The sequence below is a fragment of the Diorhabda carinulata genome, chromosome 7 (genome assembly GCF_026250575.1).
Source record: "Diorhabda carinulata isolate Delta chromosome 7, icDioCari1.1, whole genome shotgun sequence".
NCBI classification, from domain to species: Eukaryota; Metazoa; Arthropoda; class Insecta; order Coleoptera; family Chrysomelidae; genus Diorhabda; species Diorhabda carinulata.
The window spans coordinates 13,551,436-13,576,830 of record NC_079466.1 but is presented as its reverse complement, the minus strand read 5'-3'; the positions used below and the strand labels follow the sequence as shown (position 1 = coordinate 13,576,830).

Genomic DNA, 25,395 nt, shown 5'->3' with positions numbered 1-25,395 from the left:
AGATTTTTGCTTTATTGCTTTTTCAATTTGTTTAGCAACTTTTGTTTTAATATGAAAAATCAATTTTTGCTCTTTCAATTTGTTTTGTAACTTTTGTTTTATAATGAAAACTAGATTTTTGCTTTGTTGCTTTTCCAATTTGTTTTGTAATTTTTTGTTCCAATATGAAAACTAGATTTTTGCTTTGTTGCTTTTCCAATTTGTTTTGTAACTTTTGTTTTAGAATGAAAACTAGATTTTTGCTTTATTGCTTTTTTCAATTTGCTTAGCAACTTTTGTTTTAATATGAAAAATCAATTTTTGCTCTTTCAATTAAGTTTTGTAACTTTTGTTTTATAATGAAAACTAGATTTTTGCTTTTTTGCTTTTCCAATTTGTTTTGTAACTTTTGTTTTGGAATGAAAACTAGATTTTTGCTTTATTGCTTTTTCAATTTGTTTAGCAACTTTTGTTTTAATATGAAAAATCAATTTTTGCTCTTTCAATTTGTTTTGGAACTTTTGTTTTATAATGAAAACTAGATTTTTGCTTTGTTGCTTTTCCAATTTGTTTTGTAATTTTTTGTTCTAATATGAAAACTAGATTTTTGCTTTGTTGCTTTTCCAATTTGTTTTGGAACTTTTGTTTTAGAATGAAAACTAGATTTTTGCTTTGTTGCTTTTCCAATTTGTTTCGTAATTTTTTGTTCTAATATGAAAACTAGATTTTTGCTTTGTTGCTTTTCCAATTTGTTTTGAAACTTTTGTTTTAGAATGAAAACTAGATTTTTGCTTTGTTGCTTTTTCAATTTGTTTTGTAACTTTTGTTTTAGAATGAAAACTAGATTTTTGCTTTGTTGCTTTTTCAATTTGTTTAGCAACTTTTGTTTTAATATGAAAAATCAATTTTTGCTCTTTCAATTTGTTTTGTAACTTTTGTTTTTTAATGAAAACTAGATTTTTGCTTTGTTGCTTTTCCAATTTGTTTTGTAATTTTTTGTTCTAATATGAAAACTAGATTTTTGCTTTGTTGCTTTTCCAATTTGTTTTGGAACTTTTGTTTTAGAATGAAAACTAGATTTTTGCTTTGTTGCTTTTCCAATTTGTTTTGGAACTTTTGTTTTAGAATGAAAACTAGATTTTTGCTTTGTTGCTTTTTCAATTTGTTTTGTAACTTTTGTTTTAGAATGAAAACTAGATTTTTGCTTTATTGCTTTTTCAATTTGTTTAGCAACTTTTGTTTTAATATGAAAAATCAATTTTTGCTCTTTCAATTAAGTTTTGTAACTTTTGTTTTATAATGAAAACTAGATTTTTGCTTTTCCAATTTGTTTTGTAACTTTTGTTTTAGAATGAAAACTAGATTTTTGCTTTATTGCTTTTTCAATTTGTTTAGCAACTTTTGTTTTAATATGAAAAATCAATTTTTGCTCTTTCAATTTGTTTTGTAACTTTTGTTTTATAATGAAAACTAGATTTTTGCTTTGTTGCTTTTCCAATTTGTTTTGTAATTTTTTGTTCCAATATGAAAAATAGATTTTTGCTTTGTTGCTTTTCCAATTTGTTTTGGAACTTTTGTTTTAGAATGAAAACTAGATTTTTGCTTTGTTGCTTTTCCAATTTGTTTTGTAATTTTTTGTTCTAATATGAAAACTAGATTTTTGCTTTGTTGCTTTTCCAATTTGTTTTGTAACTTTTGTTTTAGAATGAAAACTAGATTTTTGCTTTGTTGCTTTTTCAATTTGTTTTAATATGAAAAATAAATTTCTGTTTCATTCCTTTTTCAATTTGTTTAGCAACTTTTGTTTTAATATGAAAAATCAATTTTTGCTTTTCCAATTTGTTTTGTAATTTTTGTTTAAATATGAAAAATAGTGACTTTCAAAAACCAATATATTCAAACAATTTGAAAACATACCGTTTGAGGTTCACTACTGTTGGTTAAAGGAAATTTTATTGAAAAGGATACTCGAACAGTTTAGTTCAAGGCGTTTTCCCAATAGTTAATGACAGCTCAACAGTAAATTTTTATCATTATCATAAAAATTCTCACTTATACGGTTGTCAAACTAAAACTAAGCGTTGAAAATCGCTGAAATTTTAGTAAGAATCCTAATTTTTTATATAGCCTTAGCATACTGAAACAATCCAGAAAACCTTATAAGCATATTGAAAGTGTTGTAGCCTTCTAGATCAACAGATATAAATCCTTTAGATTCATTTTGACCGATTCCCGAAAGAAAAAATTGTTTTTTAGATCTACAAGGTTCTTCCAAAGTTATTTTGTACATTCAAGTAACAAGCAAATACTTTTGGTAATATTGATTGACGGTCCCAGCCATACCTACCTAATGGTAAACTTGTGGGATTTCCTTGTAAGCAAGCGACACCTAGGCAACATTTAAACCGAGTTTTTTCGCCTGGTATTTGCATAGATAAAATGGCCACGTCTTCATTTCTCTCTTTAGCTCTTCTTATTCGGTCTTCTCCTACCGTTTTAGTTTGCAGATTCATTCTTTTCAACTGATCACTCAATACGTCCGCCATTTTCAAATGTCACATTAATTTTTTTCTTCAATCCGAACACTTCACTTAGTTTAGATTTGGTATTGATCGATCAATTAGTTTCACCATACTACGAGGACATATCACGATAAAATTAAGTGTAAAAAAATTGGGTCATGAATCAAACCACATTTTCTGAGCCTCAATATAATAAAAAATAATTATCGAATGTTGATTATTTTAAATTATTATTAGGGTTGGTTCTGGTATAGAGCTTTTCTCCTCTATTATTTCACAAAATTCAACCCTCCAACTTCATGGAATCCAATCTGATGTAGAGGGAAATGAAAGAGGAAAAGTAGGGGCGAAAAAATCCTTCTGTTTGATAAAACAAGACAATAAAGATCATACTAAAAAAGAGGTGGATAATCTACTGGGGTTAGGATAGACAAAGGTCCTCTTGGGAGCCTCTAAGCAAAGAAGATCAATCGAATGTACCAACTTTAGTATAGTAGAGGATGCAACGTGCAGATTCTGTTACACAGAATTGAAGACGAAGATTTTTAGTAGATAGTGGAAACTTGAACCTTGAAAGCTCAAATGATCGGAAAACTTGAGGCATGGACGCATCCTGAAGATACCCCGGACTGACAGAATCGCCAACGACGAAGTACTAAGACGCATTGGTCGAAAAAGAAAGCTGTTGACAAAACATCTTACATACGCAACTACAAATACCTACTGGTTCAGAAGAAGAAATCCTGGCCCCGTAAAATAAGATAATGGACAAATCTCAGTGTCGGAGAATTGATTCATGTTGCGAGGGACAGAGACGAATTTAAAAACGTGGTCGGGGACCTTTAATGAGAAGATAACAAGAGAAGAAGGATCATCGCATATTTTTAACTTTCTGAAAGGAGTGATATTTATAGATCAGCCTTAAACACTGATCATTCCCAGTTGACACAAACTACATGTAGGAAAAGTTTAATCATATTAAACGATATTGAAATCGGCTCCAAATGGATAGCAGTACTTAAAAATTGAATAAAACTTGGAAATTGACGATTAAATTTGTCAAATTATAGAAATAGACAATTAAATTTGACCAAAACTTGATAATTGGCAATAAAATTTGAACAAAACGTAGATGTTAACAATTAAATTTGTTTAATACATAGGAATTTATATTTAAAATGGATAAAACGTCAAAACAACAATTAAAATTGATCAAATTATAGGAATTGACAATTAAATTTGAACAAAACTTAGAAATTGACGATTAAATTTGTTAAAATATGGAAATTGACAATTAAATTTGACCGAAACTTGATAATTGGCAATAAACTTTGAACAAAACGTGGTTATTGACAATTAAATTTGTTTAATACATAGAAGTTTATAATAAAAATGAATAATACCTGGAGAAGACAGTTGAATTTGATCAAATTATAGACATTGACAATTAAAATTCAAGAAAACTTGGAAATTGACGATTAAATTTGTTAAAATATAGAAATTGACAATTAAATTTGACCAAAACTTGATAATTGGCAATAAACTTTGAACAAAACGTGATTAATGACAATTAAATTTGTTTAATACATAGAAGTTTATAATAAAAATGAATAATACCTGGAGAAGACAGTTGAATTTGATCAAATTATAGACATTGACAATTAAAATTCAAGAAAACTTGGAAATTGACGATTAAATTTGTTAAAATATAGAAATTGACAATTAAATTTGACCAAAACTTGATAATTGGCAATAAACTTTGAACAAAACGTGGTTATTGACAATTAAATTTGTTTAATACATGGAAATTTATAATAAAAATGAATAATAACTGGAAATGACAGTTGAATTTGATCAAATTATAGGAATTGACAATTAAAATTCAACAAAACTTGGAAATTGCGATTAAATTTGACAAAATATAAAAATTGACAATTAAATTTGACCGAAACTTTATAATTGGCAATAGAATTTGAACGAAACGTGCATATTGACAATTAAATTTGTTTAATACATAGGAATTTATAATAAAAATGAATAATACCTGGTAGTGACAATTGAATTTTATCAAATTATAGGAATTGGCAATTAAATTTCAACAAAACTTGGAAATTGACGATTAAATTTGTTAAAATATAGAAATTGACAATTAAATTTGACCAAAACTTGATAATTGGCAATAAACTTTGAACAAAACGTGGTTATTGACAATTAAATTTGTTTAATACATAGAAGTTTATAATAAAAATGAATAATACCTGGAGAAGACAGTTGAATTTGATCAAATTATAGACATTGACAATTAAAATTCAAGAAAACTTGGAAATTGACGATTAAATTTGTTAAAATATAGAAATTCACAATTAAATTTGACCAAAACTTGATAATTGGCAATAAACTTTGAACAAAACGTGATTAATGACAATTAAATTTGTTTAATACATAGAAGTTTATAATAAAAATGAATAATACCTGGAGAAGACAGTTGAATTTGATCAAATTATAGACATTGACAATTAAAATTCAAGAAAACTTGGAAATTGACGATTAAATTTGTTAAAATATAGAAATTGACAATTAAATTTGACCAAAACTTGATAATTGGCAATAAACTTTGAACAAAACGTGGTTATTGACAATTAAATTTGTTTAATACATGGAAATTTATAATAAAAATGAATAATAACTGGAAATGACAGTTGAATTTGATCAAATTATAGGAATTGACAATTAAAATTCAACAAAACTTGGAAATTGCGATTAAATTTGACAAAATATAAAAATTGACAATTAAATTTGACCGAAACTTTATAATTGGCAATAGAATTTGAACGAAACGTGCATATTGACAATTAAATTTGTTTAATACATAGGAATTTATAATAAAAATGAATAATACCTGGTAGTGACAATTGAATTTTATCAAATTATAGGAATTGGCAATTAAATTTCAACAAAACTTGGAAATTGACGATTAAATTTGTCAAAATATAGAAATTGACAACTAAATTTGATCGAAACAAGACAATAAAGATCATACTAAAAAAGAGGTGGATAATCATGTTATACGATATTGAAATCGGCTCCAAATGGATAGCAGTGCTTAAAATTACTGTCCTTTCAAGTGCCCATCAAGGTAACGAGTTATTGTCAAGTATTCTAACCATTGATTTATCCAATTTACATTATCTTTAGAACCAGAATACGTGATTTTATTCATGTCCTGTATTGTTTCTACACCCCGATTTATTCTTCAATTAATTAGTTTGCAAATAATCTGAAATATTGATGTGACTTTTTAACATCCGCATTAATATTTAACGCGATGATTATTGTAATTGTTTTGTATATTTTGCAATGTTTTAAATGATCTTGTAGATTACAATCAAAATACAAAGTAACCAGAAAGAAAATTGTTGATATTAAAAACCAAAAAACGATTTATTCATCAATTTTTCAAATTGTTTTGGTTGTCTTCTGGTAATTTTTTCAATAAATATGTAAAAATGTGTTAATAAATCATTTTTGACAAAAAAACACTATCGAGACCAAGGATCGACGTGATATTAGGACTTTTCCCAAGAAAAATCCACCATTGAGAAGTGGTTGCTAAGTTTAAACGATGCGAAATGGGCACCGAAAACGCTGCATGCAGTAGACGCCCCAAAGGGACTGTCAAAAACATACCAGAAAATAATTTCGATTAACAACGACGTCAATCTCGAAATTTCCACTGGAGGCTTTGGGAGAAGAGGCTAGAAATCCAAGAACGCCGTTTATGTGGAAGTGATCTCTCAGTTGATCGGCCGATCTGAAAGACACTTTTGACAGACACATTCAGGCACTCGTGGGCGAAAATTCGGGCGAACTCACCCCTTTACCTTTATAAGTACAAAATTTATTTTTTTTCCCATAATCAAATATAGAGCAAACGTTGCCCGATTACCTAGTGGAAAAACTTTTGTCCATACTTAGGTACTACCAATTCAAGAGCTGATTCAGTACCAGTAATAACTTATGACATAACATCTTCTCCAAATCGTCTAAACGGCCTCCAAGCTCTCTATGCGATTCGTATAATCGAATTCCATTACTAAAGATACTCTTCTCACCCCTTGGAGATCCCCATACCTCAAAGTTCAAGAGGAAACTCCCTTATACGTCCTTTCGTCTACTAGTAACTAGAACTCCCAGAGAATTACCTCAACTTCTTCCATAAGGTGAAACTCTGTCTTCAATCACACCTTTTCAATAGTTTCTCTATAACCCGGTGAACAAAATGGCCGACGATAGGGAATAAAGCAGCTGCAGTTGTATCTGCTTAAAAAAATAAAACTCCTCGATATCTGGGGATAATCTTTTTTATTTGTCTTCTAATATTTGTTCGATTTGTTTTTTTTTCGGTCTGAAGCAGTGAACATCATAAAAACCAACCACCAGACCTCCAGCATTGCAGAGGAGCAGTTCCTACATCAGGGTCAAATCCCTCTTTGACATAAAAATTTCCTCAATGCATCCAAAAAATAAAAAACGACAAACTTCTCTTTCTCAACATGTTATTTGATGAAAAAACAATTTAAATATACGTGAAAGAAGTGAAAATTATCAATTTGAAAAATGATACGATCGATTTAGGTCCTAATTACCAAAACACAACGTTCATTATATAGTAATTAAGAAAAGATGATATCCGTCACATAGGCACTACAATAACCTCATTATAATTTTTATTTGATCGTATACAAACAACGCGAGTTTTGTTCGAGATCCCGACACCGTACGTCTCGGAATGTTTAAATTGAACTAAAAGTTTTAAAGGCAGAAGTTTGTAAGATCAGCGGCAGTTAGTAGGTTGTACCTTTATAGTATAGAAGAGGAGCGGTATCTACCCACTTTATTATACGAGTGTCTCTGTCTCATCATCACTAATGTATGTACAGGTTGTTTTTTTTTTCATATTACCGCAAGGTTAACACAGTTGATGATACATAATTTGATTTATTAATTATCATTTAGATATTTTTTCATACGAGAAATATTTGTTTCTTAGATATATAGGGTCATATAGTAAAACACATCAGTTTTAGTACGTATTTTTGGACGTAAGTCAAAGAAATAAAACGTCAAATTTTTTAAATAGTTAGTAAAATTCAATATATAACATAAACCGAAACGGTTTGCAGAACATCGGTGGAGTTATAACTATAATTTGAAGAAAATTTGGAAATTGACGATTAAATTTGTCAAAATATAGAAATTGACAATTAACTTTGAAGAAAACTTGATAATTGGTGATAAAATTCGAACAAAACGTAGATATTGACAATTAAATTTGTTTAATACATAGAAATTTATAATAAAAATGAATAATAACTGGAAATGACAGTTGAATTTGATCAAATTATAGACATTGACAATTAAAATTCAACAAAACTTGGAAATTGACAATTAAATTTGTTGAAAACATACGAATTTATAATTAATATGAATAAAACCCGGAAATGACAATTGAAATTGATCAAATCATAGAAATTTGGAAATTGACGATTAAATTTGTCAAAATATAGAAATAGACAATTAAATTTGACCAAAACTTGATACTTGGTAATAAACTTTGATTAAAACGTGGATATTGACATTTAAATTTGTTTAATACATAGGAATTTATATTAAAAATGGATAAAACGTCGAAGTGACAATTGAAATTGATCAAATTATACAAATTGACAATTAAATTTGATCAACAATTGATAATTGGCGATAAAATTTGAACAAAACGCGGATATTGACAATTAAATTTGTTGAAAACATACGAATTTATAATTAAAATGAATAAAACCCGGAATGACAATTGAAATTGATCAAATCATAGAAATTGACAATTAAATTTGCACAAAACTTGGAAATTGACGATTAAATTTGTCAAATTATAGAAATAGACAATTAAATTTGACCAAAACTTTATAATTGGTAATAAACTTTGAACAAAACGAGAATATTGACAATTAAATTTGTTTAATACATACGAATTTATAATAAAAATGGATAAATTGTCGAAGTGACAATTGAATTTGATCAAATTATAGGAATTGACAATTAAATTTCAACAAAACTTGGAAATTGACGATTAAATTTGTCAAATTATAGAAATTGACAATTAAATTTCAATAAAACTTGGAAATTGACGATTAAATTTGTCAAATTATAGAAATAGACAATTAAATTTAACCAAAACTTGATAATTGGCAATAAACTTTGAACGAAACAAGAATATTGACAATTAAATTTGTTTAATACATATGAATTTATAATAAAAATGGATAAAACGTCGAGGTGACAATTGAATTTGATAAAATTATAGGAATTGACAATTAAATTTGAATAAAACTTGGAAATTTACTATTCAATTTGTCAAAATATAGAAATTGACAATTAAATTTGACCAAAACTTTATAATTGGCAATAAACTTTGAACAAAACTTGGAAATTTTTAATAAACTTTGAACAAAACGTAGATATTGACAATTAAATTTGTTTAATACATAGCAATTTATATTAAAAACGAATGAAACGTCGAAATGACAATTGAAATTGATCAAATTATTGGAATTGACAATTAAAATTGATCAACACTTGATAATTCGCGATAAAATTTGACAAAATGTGGATATTGACAATTAAATTTGTTTAATACATACGAATTTATAATAAAAATGGATAAAACGTCAAGGGGACAATTGAATTAGATCAAATTAAAGAATTGACAATTAAATTTGCACAAAACTTGGAAATTGACCATTAAATTTGTCGAAATATAGAAATAGACAATTAAATTTGATCAAAACTTGATAATTGGCGATAAAATTTGAACAAAACGTGGATATTGACAATTAAATTTGTTTAATACATACGAATTTATAATAAAAATGGATAAAACGTCAAGGTGACAATTGAATTTGATCAAATTATTGGAATTGACAATTAAATTTGCACAAAACTTGGAAATTGACTATTAAATTTGTCGAAATATAGAAATTGACAATTAAATTTGATCAAAACTTGATAATTGGCGATAAAATTTGAACAAAACGTGAGAATGTTGATAATTGAATTTGATCAAATTATAGGAATTGACAATTGAATTTGAACAAAACTTGGAAATTCACAATTAAATCTCCCTTGTCTATGAGAAAATTGAAAAAAATATGAACCAAAAGTAAGAATTTTTCAATCAAATATAAAATTTGACGATTTCATTTGACTATTCCAACTAAAAGTAGAAATTGACGATTAAAAATAAACAGAATGTGAAACCATTCGATTTGGAGAAAATGTAGGAATTGATTATTAGATTGCCAATTTTCTCTAAATTTCACTAAATCTAGAAATAGACGTTTGACTTTAAAAAAATTGACAATTAATATTCAAAAAAATGTAGAAATTGAGAATTTTTTTCAACAATTCCAGCTGAATGTAGGAATTGACGATTTAAATTGAACAAAAAGTAGAAATTGATCATAAAATTCGAAGAGAGTGGAATTTAAGAAAATTCATTGTTTGTAATGTTGGTATTTAGTTAGAAGAGGGTATTGGAAAGGAAAAAAACTATGTCTATCTACAGAATAAAATGAGATGCCATCAAGAACAAAACTTGTATTGCATTGAATATCATAGTGAAAAAGATTGTTTAGTGACATTGCAAAATTGCGTTGACTGAGTTGCCAGACATTTTTTTTACAAGTTTTTGATGGCATCTAAACTTAGATGATACCAGCAGGCGTTTCAACCTTCGATATAATTAAGTTGAGAAAATATGATGTAATCTAAAGGATTTTCGTTATTTTTTCAATTTTGATAGAAAAAAGTAAAATATTGAACGAATTATATCATGATTTGACCTCTAGTAGCTTTGCCATACGTTAGTACGAACAACTTGAACGGAGGCTTTCAAAGAATTTAATTCCATTTAGGGAAACCGGTCGTGGCATACTTTTTAATCATGGAATAAATTCCAATAAAACGCTATATTTATGCTATGTCGTATAACTAAGGGTACGTGAAATCAAATATTTTATATACGAGGTATGGGCAAGCGAAAAACCCCCAAAAAGACACTTAGAAACAAGAAAAAGTTACATGTTTTCGAGAAGTTTGTTTTTGAAAATTGGTAAAAAAAATTTCGAAATTGACAATTAAATTTGTCGAAATATAGAAATTGACAATTAAATTTGAACAAAATTTGATAATTGGCAACATACTTTGAACAAAACGTGAATATTGACAATTAAATTTGTTTAATACATAGGAATTCATATTAAAAATTGATGAAACGTCAAAGTGACAATTGAAATTGATCAAATTATAGGAATTGACAATTAAATTTGAACAAAATTTGATAATTGGCAACATACTTTGAACAAAACGTGAATATTGACAATTAAATTTGTTTAATACATAGGAATTCATATTAAAAATTGATGAAACGTCAAAGTAACAATTGAAATTGATCAAATTATAGCAATTGACAATTAAATTTTAAAAAAATCGAAATTGACAATTAAATTTGTCGAAATATAGAAATTGACAATTAAATTTCAATAAAACTTGATAATTGGCAACATACTTTGAACAAAACGTGAATATTGACAATTAAATTTGTTTAATACATAGGAATTCATATTAAAAATGGATAAAACGTAGAAGTGACAACTGAAATTGATCAAATTATAAGAATGATTAATAATGGTCGATCTACATGTTTTCGATAAGTTTGTTTTTAATTAAATTTGGGGGAATTTTCAATAAAAAATACATCGATTCATCATTTTTTGCGTTAAACTCGTGACAAGTCAACGAAAAATCAATATTTCTTTATGAAAATTTAATAGAGGATTAAAAGCTGTCCGTACGAGCAGGAAATTTTCCTCTACTTTGAGCAAACTCTAGGTGAGTACATCCACCCCCAAAAATGCATAGTAGTGACCAGATTCGTACTAATACCTAATAATGGTCGATCTATATGTTTTCGAAGTTGCTGATTCCGTGAAGTAAAATTTGTAGGATAAATAATAACTAATTCGGTAGTCAAAAGTCGTTAAAGATAAAATTAAAAGTATTTACATTTCTAAATGTTTTTGATTTTTGGTCACTTCTGTTTCAAAATTAGTTTTTTTTAATAATTCTTTAAAGATAGATAAAACTTTTCTTTAAGTCTTTCTCATATTTTGATAAAGACTTAAAGAAAAGTCGAAACGTCAATTTTTATCTATTTTCCAAAAATTATTAAAAAAAAACTAATTTTGAAACAGAAGAGACCTAAAATCAAGAACATTTAGAAACATAAACATATCAAAAGATTTAAAAAATGAAAGAAATTTATATCGAATAATCTTAAATTAAAAATTGGTTTAGTAACCTCAGTTTTTTTAACCTAACTGTATATTTTTTCCGACTATTCCATTTTGGGTTACTCTACATTCGAACATGTTGAACTTCTTATACAGATTATTAATACTCCTAAGTCTTGTAAATGAATAAGTTTTTTCTTCTGTTAATTGTATTACACGTTTCAACACCTACATCAATATTTGAATCATAATTTTACCCACACTATTTTTAACAAGGTAAACGTCTACCGAAAATAAGTGATGACATCATTATTAAATAAATATAATAATTATCGTTTAATATTTCAAAAGTCTGGTACGCAATAAAACTATAAGCGAACTCGGCGGTATATATTTGGTAGAGTTTTTTTGTTAGTTTTAGTAATATTTTTCCATAATCTTGTAGAATATTTATTAGGCCCTTATTAGACGAGGCAGCAAGTTGCGCAACCCATCGCCAGTCTGATTGTCGAAGAGAGCAACCAGAAAATTGGCAACATCGAAAGAAGACAAAGAAGGAAGACCATTCATAGCTCAAATCAGGTTCAGTATAGACGAGAACGTTCGGTGAATATGATAGTCGGAAAGAATGAAATGAATATTTGCTTCTTCTGTCATTGTGCATGAAAAAAACGAGACTGAAAAGAAGAATAATGCATTTAAAAAAAAATACGATCGATTTTGGATGGATGGACAATTAAATTCGACAAAAACTTGGAAATTGACGATTAAATTTGTCAAATTATAGAAATAGACAATTAAATTTGACCAAAACTTTATAATTGGTAATAAACTTTGAACAAAACGAGAATATTGACAATTAAATTTGTTTAATACATACGAATTTATAATAAAAATGGATAAATTGTCGAAGTGACAATTGAATTTGATCAAATTATAGGAATTGACAATTAAATTTCAACAAAACTTGGAAATTGACGATTAAATTTGTCAAATTATAGAAATTGACAATTAAATTTCAATAAAACTTGGAAATTGACGATTAAATTTGTCAAATTATAGAAATAGACAATTAAATTTAACCAAAACTTGATAATTGGCAATAAACTTTGAACGTAACAAGAATATTGACAATTAAATTTGTTTAATACATATGAATTTATAATAAAAATGGATAAAACGTCGAGGTGACAATTGAATTTGATAAAATTATAGGAATTGACAATTAAATTTGAATAAAACTTGGAAATTTACTATTCAATTTGTCAAAATATAGAAATTGACAATTAAATTTGACCAAAACTTTATAATTGGCAATAAACTTTGAACAAAACTTGGAAATTTTTAATAAACTTTGAACAAAACGTAGATATTGACAATTAAATTTGTTTAATACATAAGAATTTATAATAAAAATGAATAATACCTGGAAATGACAATTGAATTTGATCAAATTATAGGAATTGACAATTAAATTTCAACAAAATTTGGAAATTGACGATTAAATTTGTCAAAATATAGAAATAGACAATTAAATTTGACCGAAACTTGATAATTGGCAATAAACTTTGAAGAAAACGTGGTTATTGACAATTAAATTTGGGTAATATATACGAATTTATAATTAAAATGAATAATACCTGGAAATGACAATTGAATTTGATCAAATTATAGGAATTGACAATTAAATTTCAACAAAAATTGGAAATTGACGATTAAATTTGTGAAAATATAGAAATAGACAATTAAATTTGACCGAAACTTGATAATTGGCAATAAACTTTGAAGAAAACGTGGTTATTGACAATTAAATTTGTTTAATACATACGAATTTATAATTAAAATGAATAATACCTGGAAATGACAATTGAATTTGATCAAATTATATGAATTGACAATTAAATTTCAACAAAAATTGGAAATTGACGATTAAATTTGTGAAAATATAGAAATAGACAATTAAATTTGACCGAAACTTGATAATTGGCAATAAACTTTGAAGAAAACGTGGTTATTGACAATTAAATTTGTTTAATACATACGAATTTATAATTAAAATGAATAATACCTGGAGATGACAGTTGAATTTGATCAAATTATAGAAATTGACAATTAAAATTTAACAAAACTTGGAAATTGCCGATTATATTTGTTAAAATATAGAAATTGACAATTAAATTTGACCAAAGCTTGATAATTGGCGATAAAATTGTGTCAAAATATGATAGTCGCGAAGAAAGAAATGAATATTTACTTCTTCTGTCAATATTCTGAAAAAAACAAGACGAAAAAGAAAGATTTACACTACCGGTTAAAAAAAATACGATCGATTTTGATTAACTGTCGACTTCACCTTTTCGTTGTTGCAAAATCTTCTACCACCGAGTCATATTTTCAAGTATGGGAACAGAAAATAATCCGAGGGGGCTGAATCTGGTGAATAGGGTGCATGAGGTAGCAATTCAAACTTTAATTAATTGATTTTGTCCCTTGCAATATCGGATGTGTGACCTGGTGCATTGTCTTGATGAAACAACAAGTTTTTGCTTGAGTTCTTCGCTAAAACGTTGCAATAAGTTCGCATAATGATGGTTTTTTCTTTTTAAAGTTAGTCAGAGAAAATTATCTCATAAAACCGACACCACTACCTTGCCTTACGATGGAACGGTCTTCGTCTCCTTTGGAGCCTGTTCTCCCTTTTCAGTTCATTGTTTTGATTGTTTTTTGGTTTCGTTTCATCTATTATTATGAAACGGCGTAAGAACTCGGCTCTATTTCTGTGAAACATTGCCAAACACTCTACGGAAACAACTTCATCTTCCATCAACATCAACAACTTGAACCATACAGCGGCATATTTCAAACAACTACCGCCATCTCTAGTTCAGGCCAGGTACTTCTGGGACCATCTTCGTATGAAGCCTTGCTCGAGTTTTACTTCTTTGGTTCTACTTATTACAATATTAAAATGGTTGTGTACAATTTTAAAAACTTACTTATTTTATTTATGCAACAAGGGAAAAGACTTTCTTTTCATAATAAACGAGTAAGAAAATTATTTTAATTAATACACACAGGAATAAACGAGAAAGAATTGTTCGAAATCAACACTTAATAGACTACTAGAAGATAATTCTAAATCCCATTTTAGGGTGTTGAGAAGTACTATGGATCAATAGGTAAACACCCTTTAACAGGTTGCCCAGAATTGTTAGAAAACTACTTTAAGGTTAGGTCAACACATATTTCGCGCTCCACATTCAAGCAACAAATCAAATGTGCTGGTCAAAACATGGCTGCCAACTTCGGGACTGGTTGCGCTGCTTTACTGCCTCGTCTATTATAGGCATTTAATCCACAAAACTATATATTTGCAATGAACATCATTGAATAAAAAATTTAAAATTATTTCGGGATAATTCCATATCTTTATTGTTAATTTTTTTAATATTTAATTAATGAACGTACTGTATAATACATTTATTTACTTCTGTGTCTTCTATTTTGTAGTAGTGAGTGTATTAATTTTTTAATCACTTATCACTAATCACAATAAATTGCTATAGTGAAAATCCTGATAAGGATAATCGAATGAATTTATTAAATTATTGTGTTGTCATTATTCTTTGTCAACTTTGCAAAGTTTTAGGTCGATCTACTTTTTCGAAATCGCTTTTAAAGATGATGTAACATGGATATATTGAAAAAACTTACCAGCTCTGAAAATTTCGTGGCACCCATCGCACCTCGAAGCAAATTGTTGATCGTAACAGTTTCCGCAATAGATCCTGTCACCTTTAGATCCAAATTGCTTGTCGACCAAAGATTCCCCGCAAGTGGTGCAAAGGAAACAAGCCTCATGCCAATGTTTGTCTTTGTAAGATAAATCCTAAGGAAACAGAACAAAAAAAATACATTTCAAATAAACGTGTAACTAAAGATTGAGAATTGAATGGAAATCAAACATGATTCCAACGAAAAAATTAATTTAGAAACCAAAGAAAAAGCGGAAATTCTAACTACAGATGGCGGTGATGAAGTACCAACTTTCAAAAGACTATGTGTCAAATTTAATGACATTTCGATTTGTCAGAAAAAAATGGCAGCCATTTAAGTGAAGCTATTGTTATTTTCAAAATAATTTCGTGTGTTAATTTATCATTGCTCCATCGAAAATAACTATTTGTTGTTGGTTTTCTGGATTTAAACGATGATGTTGAACGTTCTGGTTGACCAAATAAGGTGGTTACTCAAGAAAACCTCAAAAAGTCCACAAATTGGTTATATCTAAACGTAGATTGAAATCGCGTGAGATAGTTGATGCCGTGAAGATATCAAAAGGCAGTGTGTTCACAATTATGCATCAACATTCAACTATAAGAAAGCTTTTTGACAATAGATCCATCACTCCACTCCAGAATCAAAACCAATATCATCTGAGTGGACTACAGCCGGTGAACCAGGTTCTAAGTGTCCAAAGACACAACAGTCAACTAGGAAGGTTATGGTTTCAATATTTTGGAATGCGCATGGATTATTATTCATCGACTATCTCCAAAAAGGAGAGAAAATCAATAGCGAATACTACATAAAGTTGTTGAATGCAAAAATCAAGGAAAAACGGTCTCATATGTCGAAGAAAAAACCAAGGCAGTGCACCTATTCACAAGTCGATGGCAACGGTGGTTAAATTGAACTAATTGCTTCCCCATCCACCGTATAGTTCAGATCTAGCCCCCAGTGACTACTGGCTATTCGCTGATTTCAAAAATTGTCGCCGGTAAAGAATTCAGCTCAATTGTTGAAACGATTTATTGAGTGATGTGAAACGTTCGCGTTTCTTCAGAATAATCAGAAATCATACACGACTAAATCAGGCGAATAGTTTGGTATTCAACACCGAACTAGTAACAATTTTTCTCGCAATAACATAATTTACTGATGCTGATCCAATAGAGTTGACTCAATAGCTGGAAATGCTGGCAGAATTCACTATTTAAGCATGGCGGTATTAAAAAATGCAGTGTTGCCAGCTCTAACTACTCTAGTTTCTTCGCTTCTCAAAATATATTATATAGAGTGCAACGTTCATCAAAGACAATCTAGAATTGTAATGGAATCGAAAACAATTGAATTTGTCAAATTATAGAAATTGTAAATTAAATTTGACCAAAACTAGATAATCGGCAATAAACTTTGACAAAACTTAGATATTGACAATTAAATTTGTTGAACACATAGGAATTTATATTAAAAATGGATAAAATGTCAAAGTGACAATTGAAATTCATCAAATTATAGGAATTGACAATTAAATTTGAACAAAACTTGGAAATTGACGATTAAATTTGTCAAAATATCCAAATTGACAATTAAATTGACCAAAACTTGATAATTGGCAATAAAATTTGAACAAAACGTAGATGTTGACAATTAAATTTGTTTAATACATAGGAATTTATATTAAAAATGGATAAAACGTCAAAGCAACAATTGAAATTGATCAAATTATAGGAATTTACAATTAAATTCGAACAAAACGTAGATGTTGACAATTAAATTTGTTTAATACATAGGAAATTATATTAAAAATGGATAAAACGTCAAAGCAACAATTAAAATTGATCAAATTATAGGAATTGACAATTAAATTTGAACAAAACTTGATAATTGGCAATAAACTTTGAACAAAACGTAGATGTTGACAATTAAATTTGTTTAATACATAGGAATTTATATTAAAAATGGATAAAACGTCAAAGCAACAATTGAAATTGATCAAATTGTAGGAATTCACGATTAAATTTGAACAAAACTTAGGAATTATAAGAATCGAAAACAATAAAAATGATCGATTTCAAAAAAAAGCAAGGAGGCAATTGAACTGGGGGTGTATAAGATAGAATATCTTACCTTGGAGTCAATACCAATAATTCTACTGCATTTTTCGCAAGCATTGGCGAAGACGTTTTCATAGCAGGAGACGCAGTAAGGATGGTCGTCGCGAAGGACGTAACGTTGTCCTGTAAGGCTCTCGTCACATTGCCAACAACAGAAATGTTGACCATGCCAATCTTTGTTCATTGCCTTCGTGTACTCGCCACTGAAAATCAACTAAAATAAAATGTATTATTAATTTTTTCGAAAAAAAAAAAAATTAACACGAATTTAATAGCATTTAGATATTTTTTTGATTCGGAACGTGTACTAAAAACTGTTTATTCAATTCAAAAATGAAAAATTGACGCTCGAACATTGTCTAGTTGATGTAAATTAGCCGCACTGAAGATGTTCATAGTTCATTCAAAACAGAGGATTCCCCCTATCCCTGATCTTATAATTAGCTGTTTCCGAGAATGTATGTAATTCCAAAACGTTCTTTCTGAATAGTCCTCGTATCATGGATAATATTTTTTATGACGAAAATTTTGAATTTGAATTGCATCGCCGATTTATGCATAAAACAAAATTACATACGGATCGAATTTTGGCAAGCGGTCTGTTTGTTAAATCTATAAATAATTTTGTACGTGATTTAAATGTTTCTCGCTCATTTTATACCTCATGAAATAGATTGTGGTATAAACTACCAACTTTACTAATAAATTAACAAAAATTCTAAACGAAAATAATTTTTTCCGATCAATTTCGGAGAAAATTTTCATTTTACATTCGATAACCTCAAAATTCACATAATTTTCAAACTCGATCGTTAACGAAAGGGATCTAGTATGTCAATCATTTATTTTGACACTTAATTAAGTCAGTAGCGGATGTAGATCTCGCTTTCAAAGTTCTCCACCAGGTGCAATATGGACGAACATCCGCCATCTTTCAATCATCCGCCGTCTTAGTCGCACCGTTCAAATTGACATAATGCAATACAACGTGCAAGAAATTGCATGCAAATCTCTGTAAACAGTAAAAGTAAGCAAATACCTAACCTCAAATTTTATCTAATATTTTGTACCTAGTTTAACAATGAAAATAACAAAATTTTACGAAAGTCATCTAATCTGTTAAGCCAAAGTAACTAAAATTCAACTTGCGTGCAATAAAAATGGCACAAAACCGATAATGTCAATGCCTTTATTCATTCAGTTCTTGTTATAAAATAAAAAGATTGTCGTAGTCTTGGTTTAGATACTTCGAGTAACTTCATCCTTAGTTCGCAAACTCCGAGCAAACTTCTCAGCTTGTAGGAGCAAATACGATACAGGGTATTGAAGAAAACAGTACTGACACCTTCAAGGCGTTTTTTAACAATGCAGTTAACAAATTTCTTGACAAAACAATCGATCTAATGTTCATGCAGAGTCAGCTGATAACTACTATCGTATCATAGTGTAAATCCCGTTTCTTCTTTTTTATTATGAATGAACTGATGGCAAGAATGCCCCAGAAAGAAGCGAAATGCGGAAGAAAACATACATCTTTGAAATTCAAACAAGAAGAAATCAAATTTAAAAAGAATCTTTCTTGTTTTTCTGTCTTGTTGAACTACCAGTACAACAGGGTGAACTTGTTTTGCTTTGCGTCGCTTAAAAACGTATCTACGTAGTACAACGGTTGAAGAAAGATTAATTGGCTTCCTCCATCAAGATATTTCTAGTATAATGAAGGTCTTGGATGTTTAATTCAAAAGCATAAGAGAAAATTCGACCTCAAATTGCTGTCAAGAATGTACATGTACAAAGTATTATGTACTTTGTAATTCATTGTTCATGTATCGATGAAAAGATAGGGAATCTTGAGGATTGAAATTATTTACCAGACTGAACTTTAAAAACAAAAATTTCTGGCATTAAGTTTTGAAAATAAAACGTTCATTTAATTACTAAAATTTTCATTGAAATTTCGACCTCCTGTGGTGCCCTCCGAATGTAAATCGTGGATCCGCCCCTGATTTTTTTCATCAGAATAATGTACGAGGCGTGACTATTAAATAACGGGACTGGTGATATAAAATATTTTATTAATTTCTTATTTATTAGATATTTTGACATGTTAATGTTTCTAAATCGTCTTGATTTTAAATCTTTTCTAATTAAAATTACGTTTTTATAACGATCTTTATTATTGACACCGAAAATTTGCGGATTTACCTGTCCTCAAAAAAAAAATTTAGTTCGAAGCACTGCAGGAAAAGTCTGTTTCTTCTAGGCCGTCTTAAACCGCCCAAAAACACGTGGACACGACAAACATTCATTATCATAAACTTGTTTCAATAAATGATAAGTATAATTTCATACCAAGCCGTTTCTTTTTTACAGCAAAACAAAAAACAAACCCTATATAAACGAAGGCATAGAGTAGGCTTGAAGCTAAACAGCTGACAGTCGTTAATTTTTGGCGCGTGCGTACTTTTTTTATAGCAGCGATAGATAGCTACACCTCGTATAAATAATCTGATTGTAATTTAAGCAATATTAGTATTATTTGTGAATAAACAAACAAAACGAAAATATTAGTAAAAATATGAATGTACCTTTTGTGAGATGGGGGTATGTGATGGCATAATATTGACAGACGTCAAGTGTTGTCGAAATTGGTAGTGTTTGTAATTCAGCGATTTCAATGTTGAAAAACGTTTTAAACATGTTTCAAAAACTAATTATATACTTCAATTACTAAATAAAAGATTTTTTATAGTCGAAAGTTGTTAACGATTTCTAATTATTTGCGATTAAAGTTTTATTTGTCGATGATCAAATGTCATTTATTCTAACTTAAAAAAGAAGAATTTTTAGGTTGAAGGTTAGATAAGATAGATAGAATAAAAATGTCAGAAAAATGTTTCTTCAGTATATTATTTTCAATACGGTCTACTTCATTCGAAAAGTTTAATTTATTAGATCAGTGAATACACTGCGAAAAAGTGTGTGTCATATCCATAAAGATAATAAAAGGCCTTTTCGGAAACTATGAGCTGAAGTCAGGTAGATCTGATTGTTTCCGAACTTTTTATTTTATTGGTAGCGCCTCAAAAAGTTGACTTTTTGATGATTTTCTCGAAGATACATTTGGAAGTTAGTTGACAGCTGATTCGTGTATAATGTCATACAAATGTGTTAATTTTCCCGACCTTCAAGTGCTATGTTGCATATTTCAACCTGCTCTATCTCATGTTATAGAAATTTGACCGGTTGGTTTGATGGACGACTGTTATTTCTGCAAAGGTTTTTCGAGGAAATCAAGCATACGGGAAAAAACGCGGAGGTGTCTTCTGTAACAAAAACAAACTCTCGGAAGAAGTTCCTGTGCCTTTTCCAGTTTATGGTGTTCAAGAACTTCTGGAAATGAAGAAATTGGAACAGAATCTACAGCTTCTGCCAGTCCTCAAGCGCCGCATTTTATTATTAACCAATTGGAGCTTAATGATTTCATTTGTCCAAAGAAAAAGATGTTCACGTGTTGATTTGTTTTCAGAAGAGAACGATTTTGTGTACCCTAATGACATCGACGGATTATGGATTATGAAGATAAGTCAGAAGACTGAAGACTCTTCATTGATTCCTCAAAGTCAAGTCCAAAGACTGTACTGCTCCATAAAGGAAATAAATTTCCTTCACTACCAAATTGGCCTTTAGTTGACCCCGTTAAGATAATATGCACATCGAATTAGGGATAATCAAAAATTTTTGTAAAAGCCATGGACAAAGATGGAATTGGTCTAAAATTGTTGGACCCGACGTCAAAAAATTAATGAAAGATTCAGGATTCATTAGCACCTTAAATTAAAAAGGACGAGAAGTTTGGATGGCGTTTGTCAAAGTAACTATAAACTTTTCGCGTAACTCCTCAATACACCTCAATATTCTGACCTCATTAAAAAAAATGCTCAATGCATATTATAAATTTGAATGTAACTTGACATTGTTTTTGGAGCGTTTTAATTGACGAGCATGTAGACCGCTTTAATCGACGAACTTGTAAAGCGTTTTAATTGACGTGTATGTAGAGCGCTTTAATTGATGAGCTTGTAGAACGTTTTAATTGACGAGCATGTAGAGCGCTTCAATTGACGAGCATGTAGAGCGCTTCAATTGACGAGCATGTAGAGCGCTTCAATTGACGAGAATGTAGAGCATTTTAAATGACGAGCATATAGAGCGTTTTAACTGACTAGCATGTAGAGCGCTTCAATTGACGAGTATGTAGAGCGCTTCAATTGACGAGAATGTAGAGCATTTTAATTGACGAGCATATAGAGCGTTTTAATTGACGAGAATGTAGAACGCAGACTACTCTTGGTAGATTAATTAAAGACACTCTGGACTCCGAATATGAGAAATATGTGAAACAGTCTAAGGAAACATGTTTTTTAGTGCTGACAATGAATACTTGAGATTTTTCATACCAGTAAATTTATTTTTAATAAAAATGTGACGAAACTCAAATTTTTCCCCATCTTTCTTATTTTTTTTTTTATAGGAATTACGAATGGTTTTTTTGTAGTCTAGTGTAATCGTCATTGATCTGAGCTGCTATTTGCTTTGCGCAAAAGTGTGCCAAAAACACGGTTTTTAAAATTTCAGCAGCAGTCTTTGTTTTTTGAAGTATTGAAATGTAACTACATACCGACAGATATTGAAATAATATTTATTGAATCTTTCATATCAATTTAGCTATTATACAAATCAATTCTCGATTTTTTATCAGTTGAATGTTGTTGCTAAAATAACTATGCTTGTGATCTTATGGAAACCGATCTAAGGGTGTTTTATTCCCGAACTCGTTAGGGTGCAAATCTTTCTCGGCTAGCAAATATTACGAGGGTTATTACTTAAGTTTTGAGATACGGCAACACTGATGTGATAATGTTAAAGTTGACATTTCCATCATTAAGTTTGACATTTTTAATGGTGAACGTACTCAAAACGTGTTGTCATTTGAGTACTATTTGAGTTGTTTGATGATTTTCTATGACTTTCGACGTGGACTAAACCAACCAGTGTATTTATTAACTCGCTTCGACTTTTGGTAATGAAGCGCCATCTCGGGTCACTTGATCCGCTAGTCGAACTTCGCTACAGGATGAATTTCATGGAGGTCATCCAAAATCAGCTGTCGTGCCAGAAAACATCGATGCTGTACGAAAACTGATATCCCAAGATCGTCATGTGATATACCAAGGGATTGGGGCGTACTTGGACATTAATTCTATTCGCATACATTCAATTTTGCATGTACATTTGGCAATCAAACGATTTGTTCGATCTATAAGATCATGATAGGCGACGAATTATGGATCTCTGCATATGAAACTGAAGCTAAACAACAATCGACTGTATTGGTCCTTCAAGACGAGCCAAATCTAGCAAAAGTTGCGCACGAAGCGCTTCGCAGCAAATGGGTTTCATTAGAGCAAAGTAGAACGGTTAATTCTGAATGGTACATCAGGATTTGTTTGCCAGAAGTGTTCGAGAAAATCAGGAAAACCAATCGCAGAATAAGAATTATTGGCCACCACGACAAGGCGAGCTCCCACGCGTCAGTTCAAACAAAAACTGTTTTGAAGAGTTAAAACATTGACGGGTCATCCGCCGTACACTCCTTATTTGGCACTCAATGATTTCTTCATATTCTTGTAGATGAAAACCTCAATCGGAATGGAAAAAATTATTCAAACAAATGCAAACGTGTGAATATTTTGAAAAACAATGAAGATAAATTTTTATTTTATTTTTCTATCTCAAAGCTTTAGTAACAACCCTCGCACTTACATCCCCTATTACCATTTTATAGTGAAATACTAGAAAAAAATTAATTTAAATATGATGTTATATAGGGTGTTACGAAAATTGAATGAATTCCATGTGATGTGCGTACGTTTTGTGTTTAAATAAATTCCAAAATATCGTATTAAAAAAAGGGGGTAAAACAAAAACTGGTAATAAAACTGAATTAGTTTTGACACATTTCAAACACTACCACTTTGTCACTCGTATTTCTTTCCGTGGAAAAAAGTAACAGGTGGGGTGTTTCTCTGCATTTTTTTTTGAAATTCCCTCAACGTTTTATGCCAACACATACCCCTCGTTTCCATTCTTAAGTTCCTGAATGGTAATTTCGGTTTGTTCGTTGCTTCCTCTGCGTTGTTTCGTCGTCGTCTTTTTCACTTTTTTCGTCTTCTTTTCGGTAATCGTGAAATTAGAACTCACTTCTACGTCTCCCATTTTTCGATGTGATTTACGAAAAAAGAAATAAAGAATAAAAACGAAAAGCACACAAACGCGATGTGCGGGGTTGAAGTCGCGACTGAATTCTTACTTAAAATTGTAAAACGACTTTTAGAAGTCCCGGTTTTCATTTTGGTGTATTTTTAGAAAATCAAAACGTGTTGTGGTGTCGGGTGCAACCGGCAGACCACTCTTCAGTGAAATGTGCGCTTTTCTCATCCGACAACGAAAAGTGGGCAGATTACATCCAGTGGTAGCGTACAGAAACAATTTAAAAATGATTTACTTGAAAAAAAAACAACAATTGATTCCACAATAGGAATAAGCACTTCACGAAACCCCCCAAAGAAGCCACAACCCATCTAAAGGAGAACAGATCACATTAAAACATACTAACGTTCATGATCAAGGTAGCTGGAGGTGTCTTTGGAACCCTCCGAAGAAGCCACAACACCCATCTAAAGGAGAATAGAACAGCAGACACAAGATGGGGATGAAAGAAAATGATTCGATCGTCTCAAACAAGGGAGTATTCACGTTTCAACTTATCTAACAATCGCATCGAAATTATCTTGAGATTTACTTTCATATCCCATTGAAACATACCAACGTCCGTAATCAAGGTACCTGGAGGTGTCTTTGGAACCCTCCGAAGAAGCCACAACACCCATCTAAAGGAGAATAGAACAGCAGACACAAGATGGGGATGAAAGAAAATGATTCGATCGTCTCAAACTAGGGAGTATTCACGTTTCAACTTATCTAACAATCGCATCGAAATTATCTTGAGATTTACTTTCATATCCCATTGAAACATACCAACGTTCATGATCAAGGTACCTGGAGGTGTCTTTGGAACCCTCTGAAGAAGCCACAACACCCATCTAAAGGAGAATAGAACAGCAGACACAAGATGGGGATGAAAGAAAATGATTCGATCGTCTCAAACAAGGGAGTATTCACGTTTCAACTTATCTAACAATCGCATCGAAATTATCTTGAGATTTACTTTCATATCCCATTGAAACATACCAACGTTCATGATCAAGGTACCTGGAGGTGTCTTTGGAACCCTCTGAAGAAGCCACAACACCCATCTAAAGGAGAATAGAACAGCAGACACAAGATGGGGATGAAAGAAAATGATTCGATCGTTTCAAATCAGGGAGTATTTGCGTTTCAACTTATTTAACAATTGGATCGGTAATATCTTATGATTTATTTTCATATCCCATTGAAACATACCAACGTCCGTGATCCAGGTAGCTGGAGATGTCTTTGGAACCGAATTTTAGCCAAAAAGTTGTTTCCTTTTGCAGCTACCATCGCATCGCAATCTCCTTTCGTAATAGACAAGTTTTTTTA

The 25,395-nt window shown here is 30.0% G+C and overlaps 1 protein-coding gene across 6 annotated transcripts in view; it reads right to left on the bottom strand.

The window, feature by feature from the left end:
• Positions 1-25,395, bottom strand: part of LOC130896709 (four and a half LIM domains protein 2) — a 111,546-nt gene that overhangs the window by 22,009 nt on the left and 64,142 nt on the right. For 4 of the 6 annotated variants that reach the window (XM_057804978.1, XM_057804977.1, XM_057804979.1 and 1 more), the window contains 2 exons: positions 17,762-17,962; positions 15,563-15,737 (listed from right to left, as the gene is read on the bottom strand). In XM_057804978.1, coding sequence (XP_057660961.1) covers positions 15,563-15,737; positions 17,762-17,962 — 376 coding nt within the window. Of the gene's footprint in view, positions 1-2,326; positions 2,614-7,147; positions 7,306-15,562; positions 15,738-17,761; positions 17,963-23,884; positions 24,230-25,395 lie in introns of those variants that run through there. The other 2 variants (XM_057804980.1, XM_057804981.1) reach the window with 2 other exon arrangements.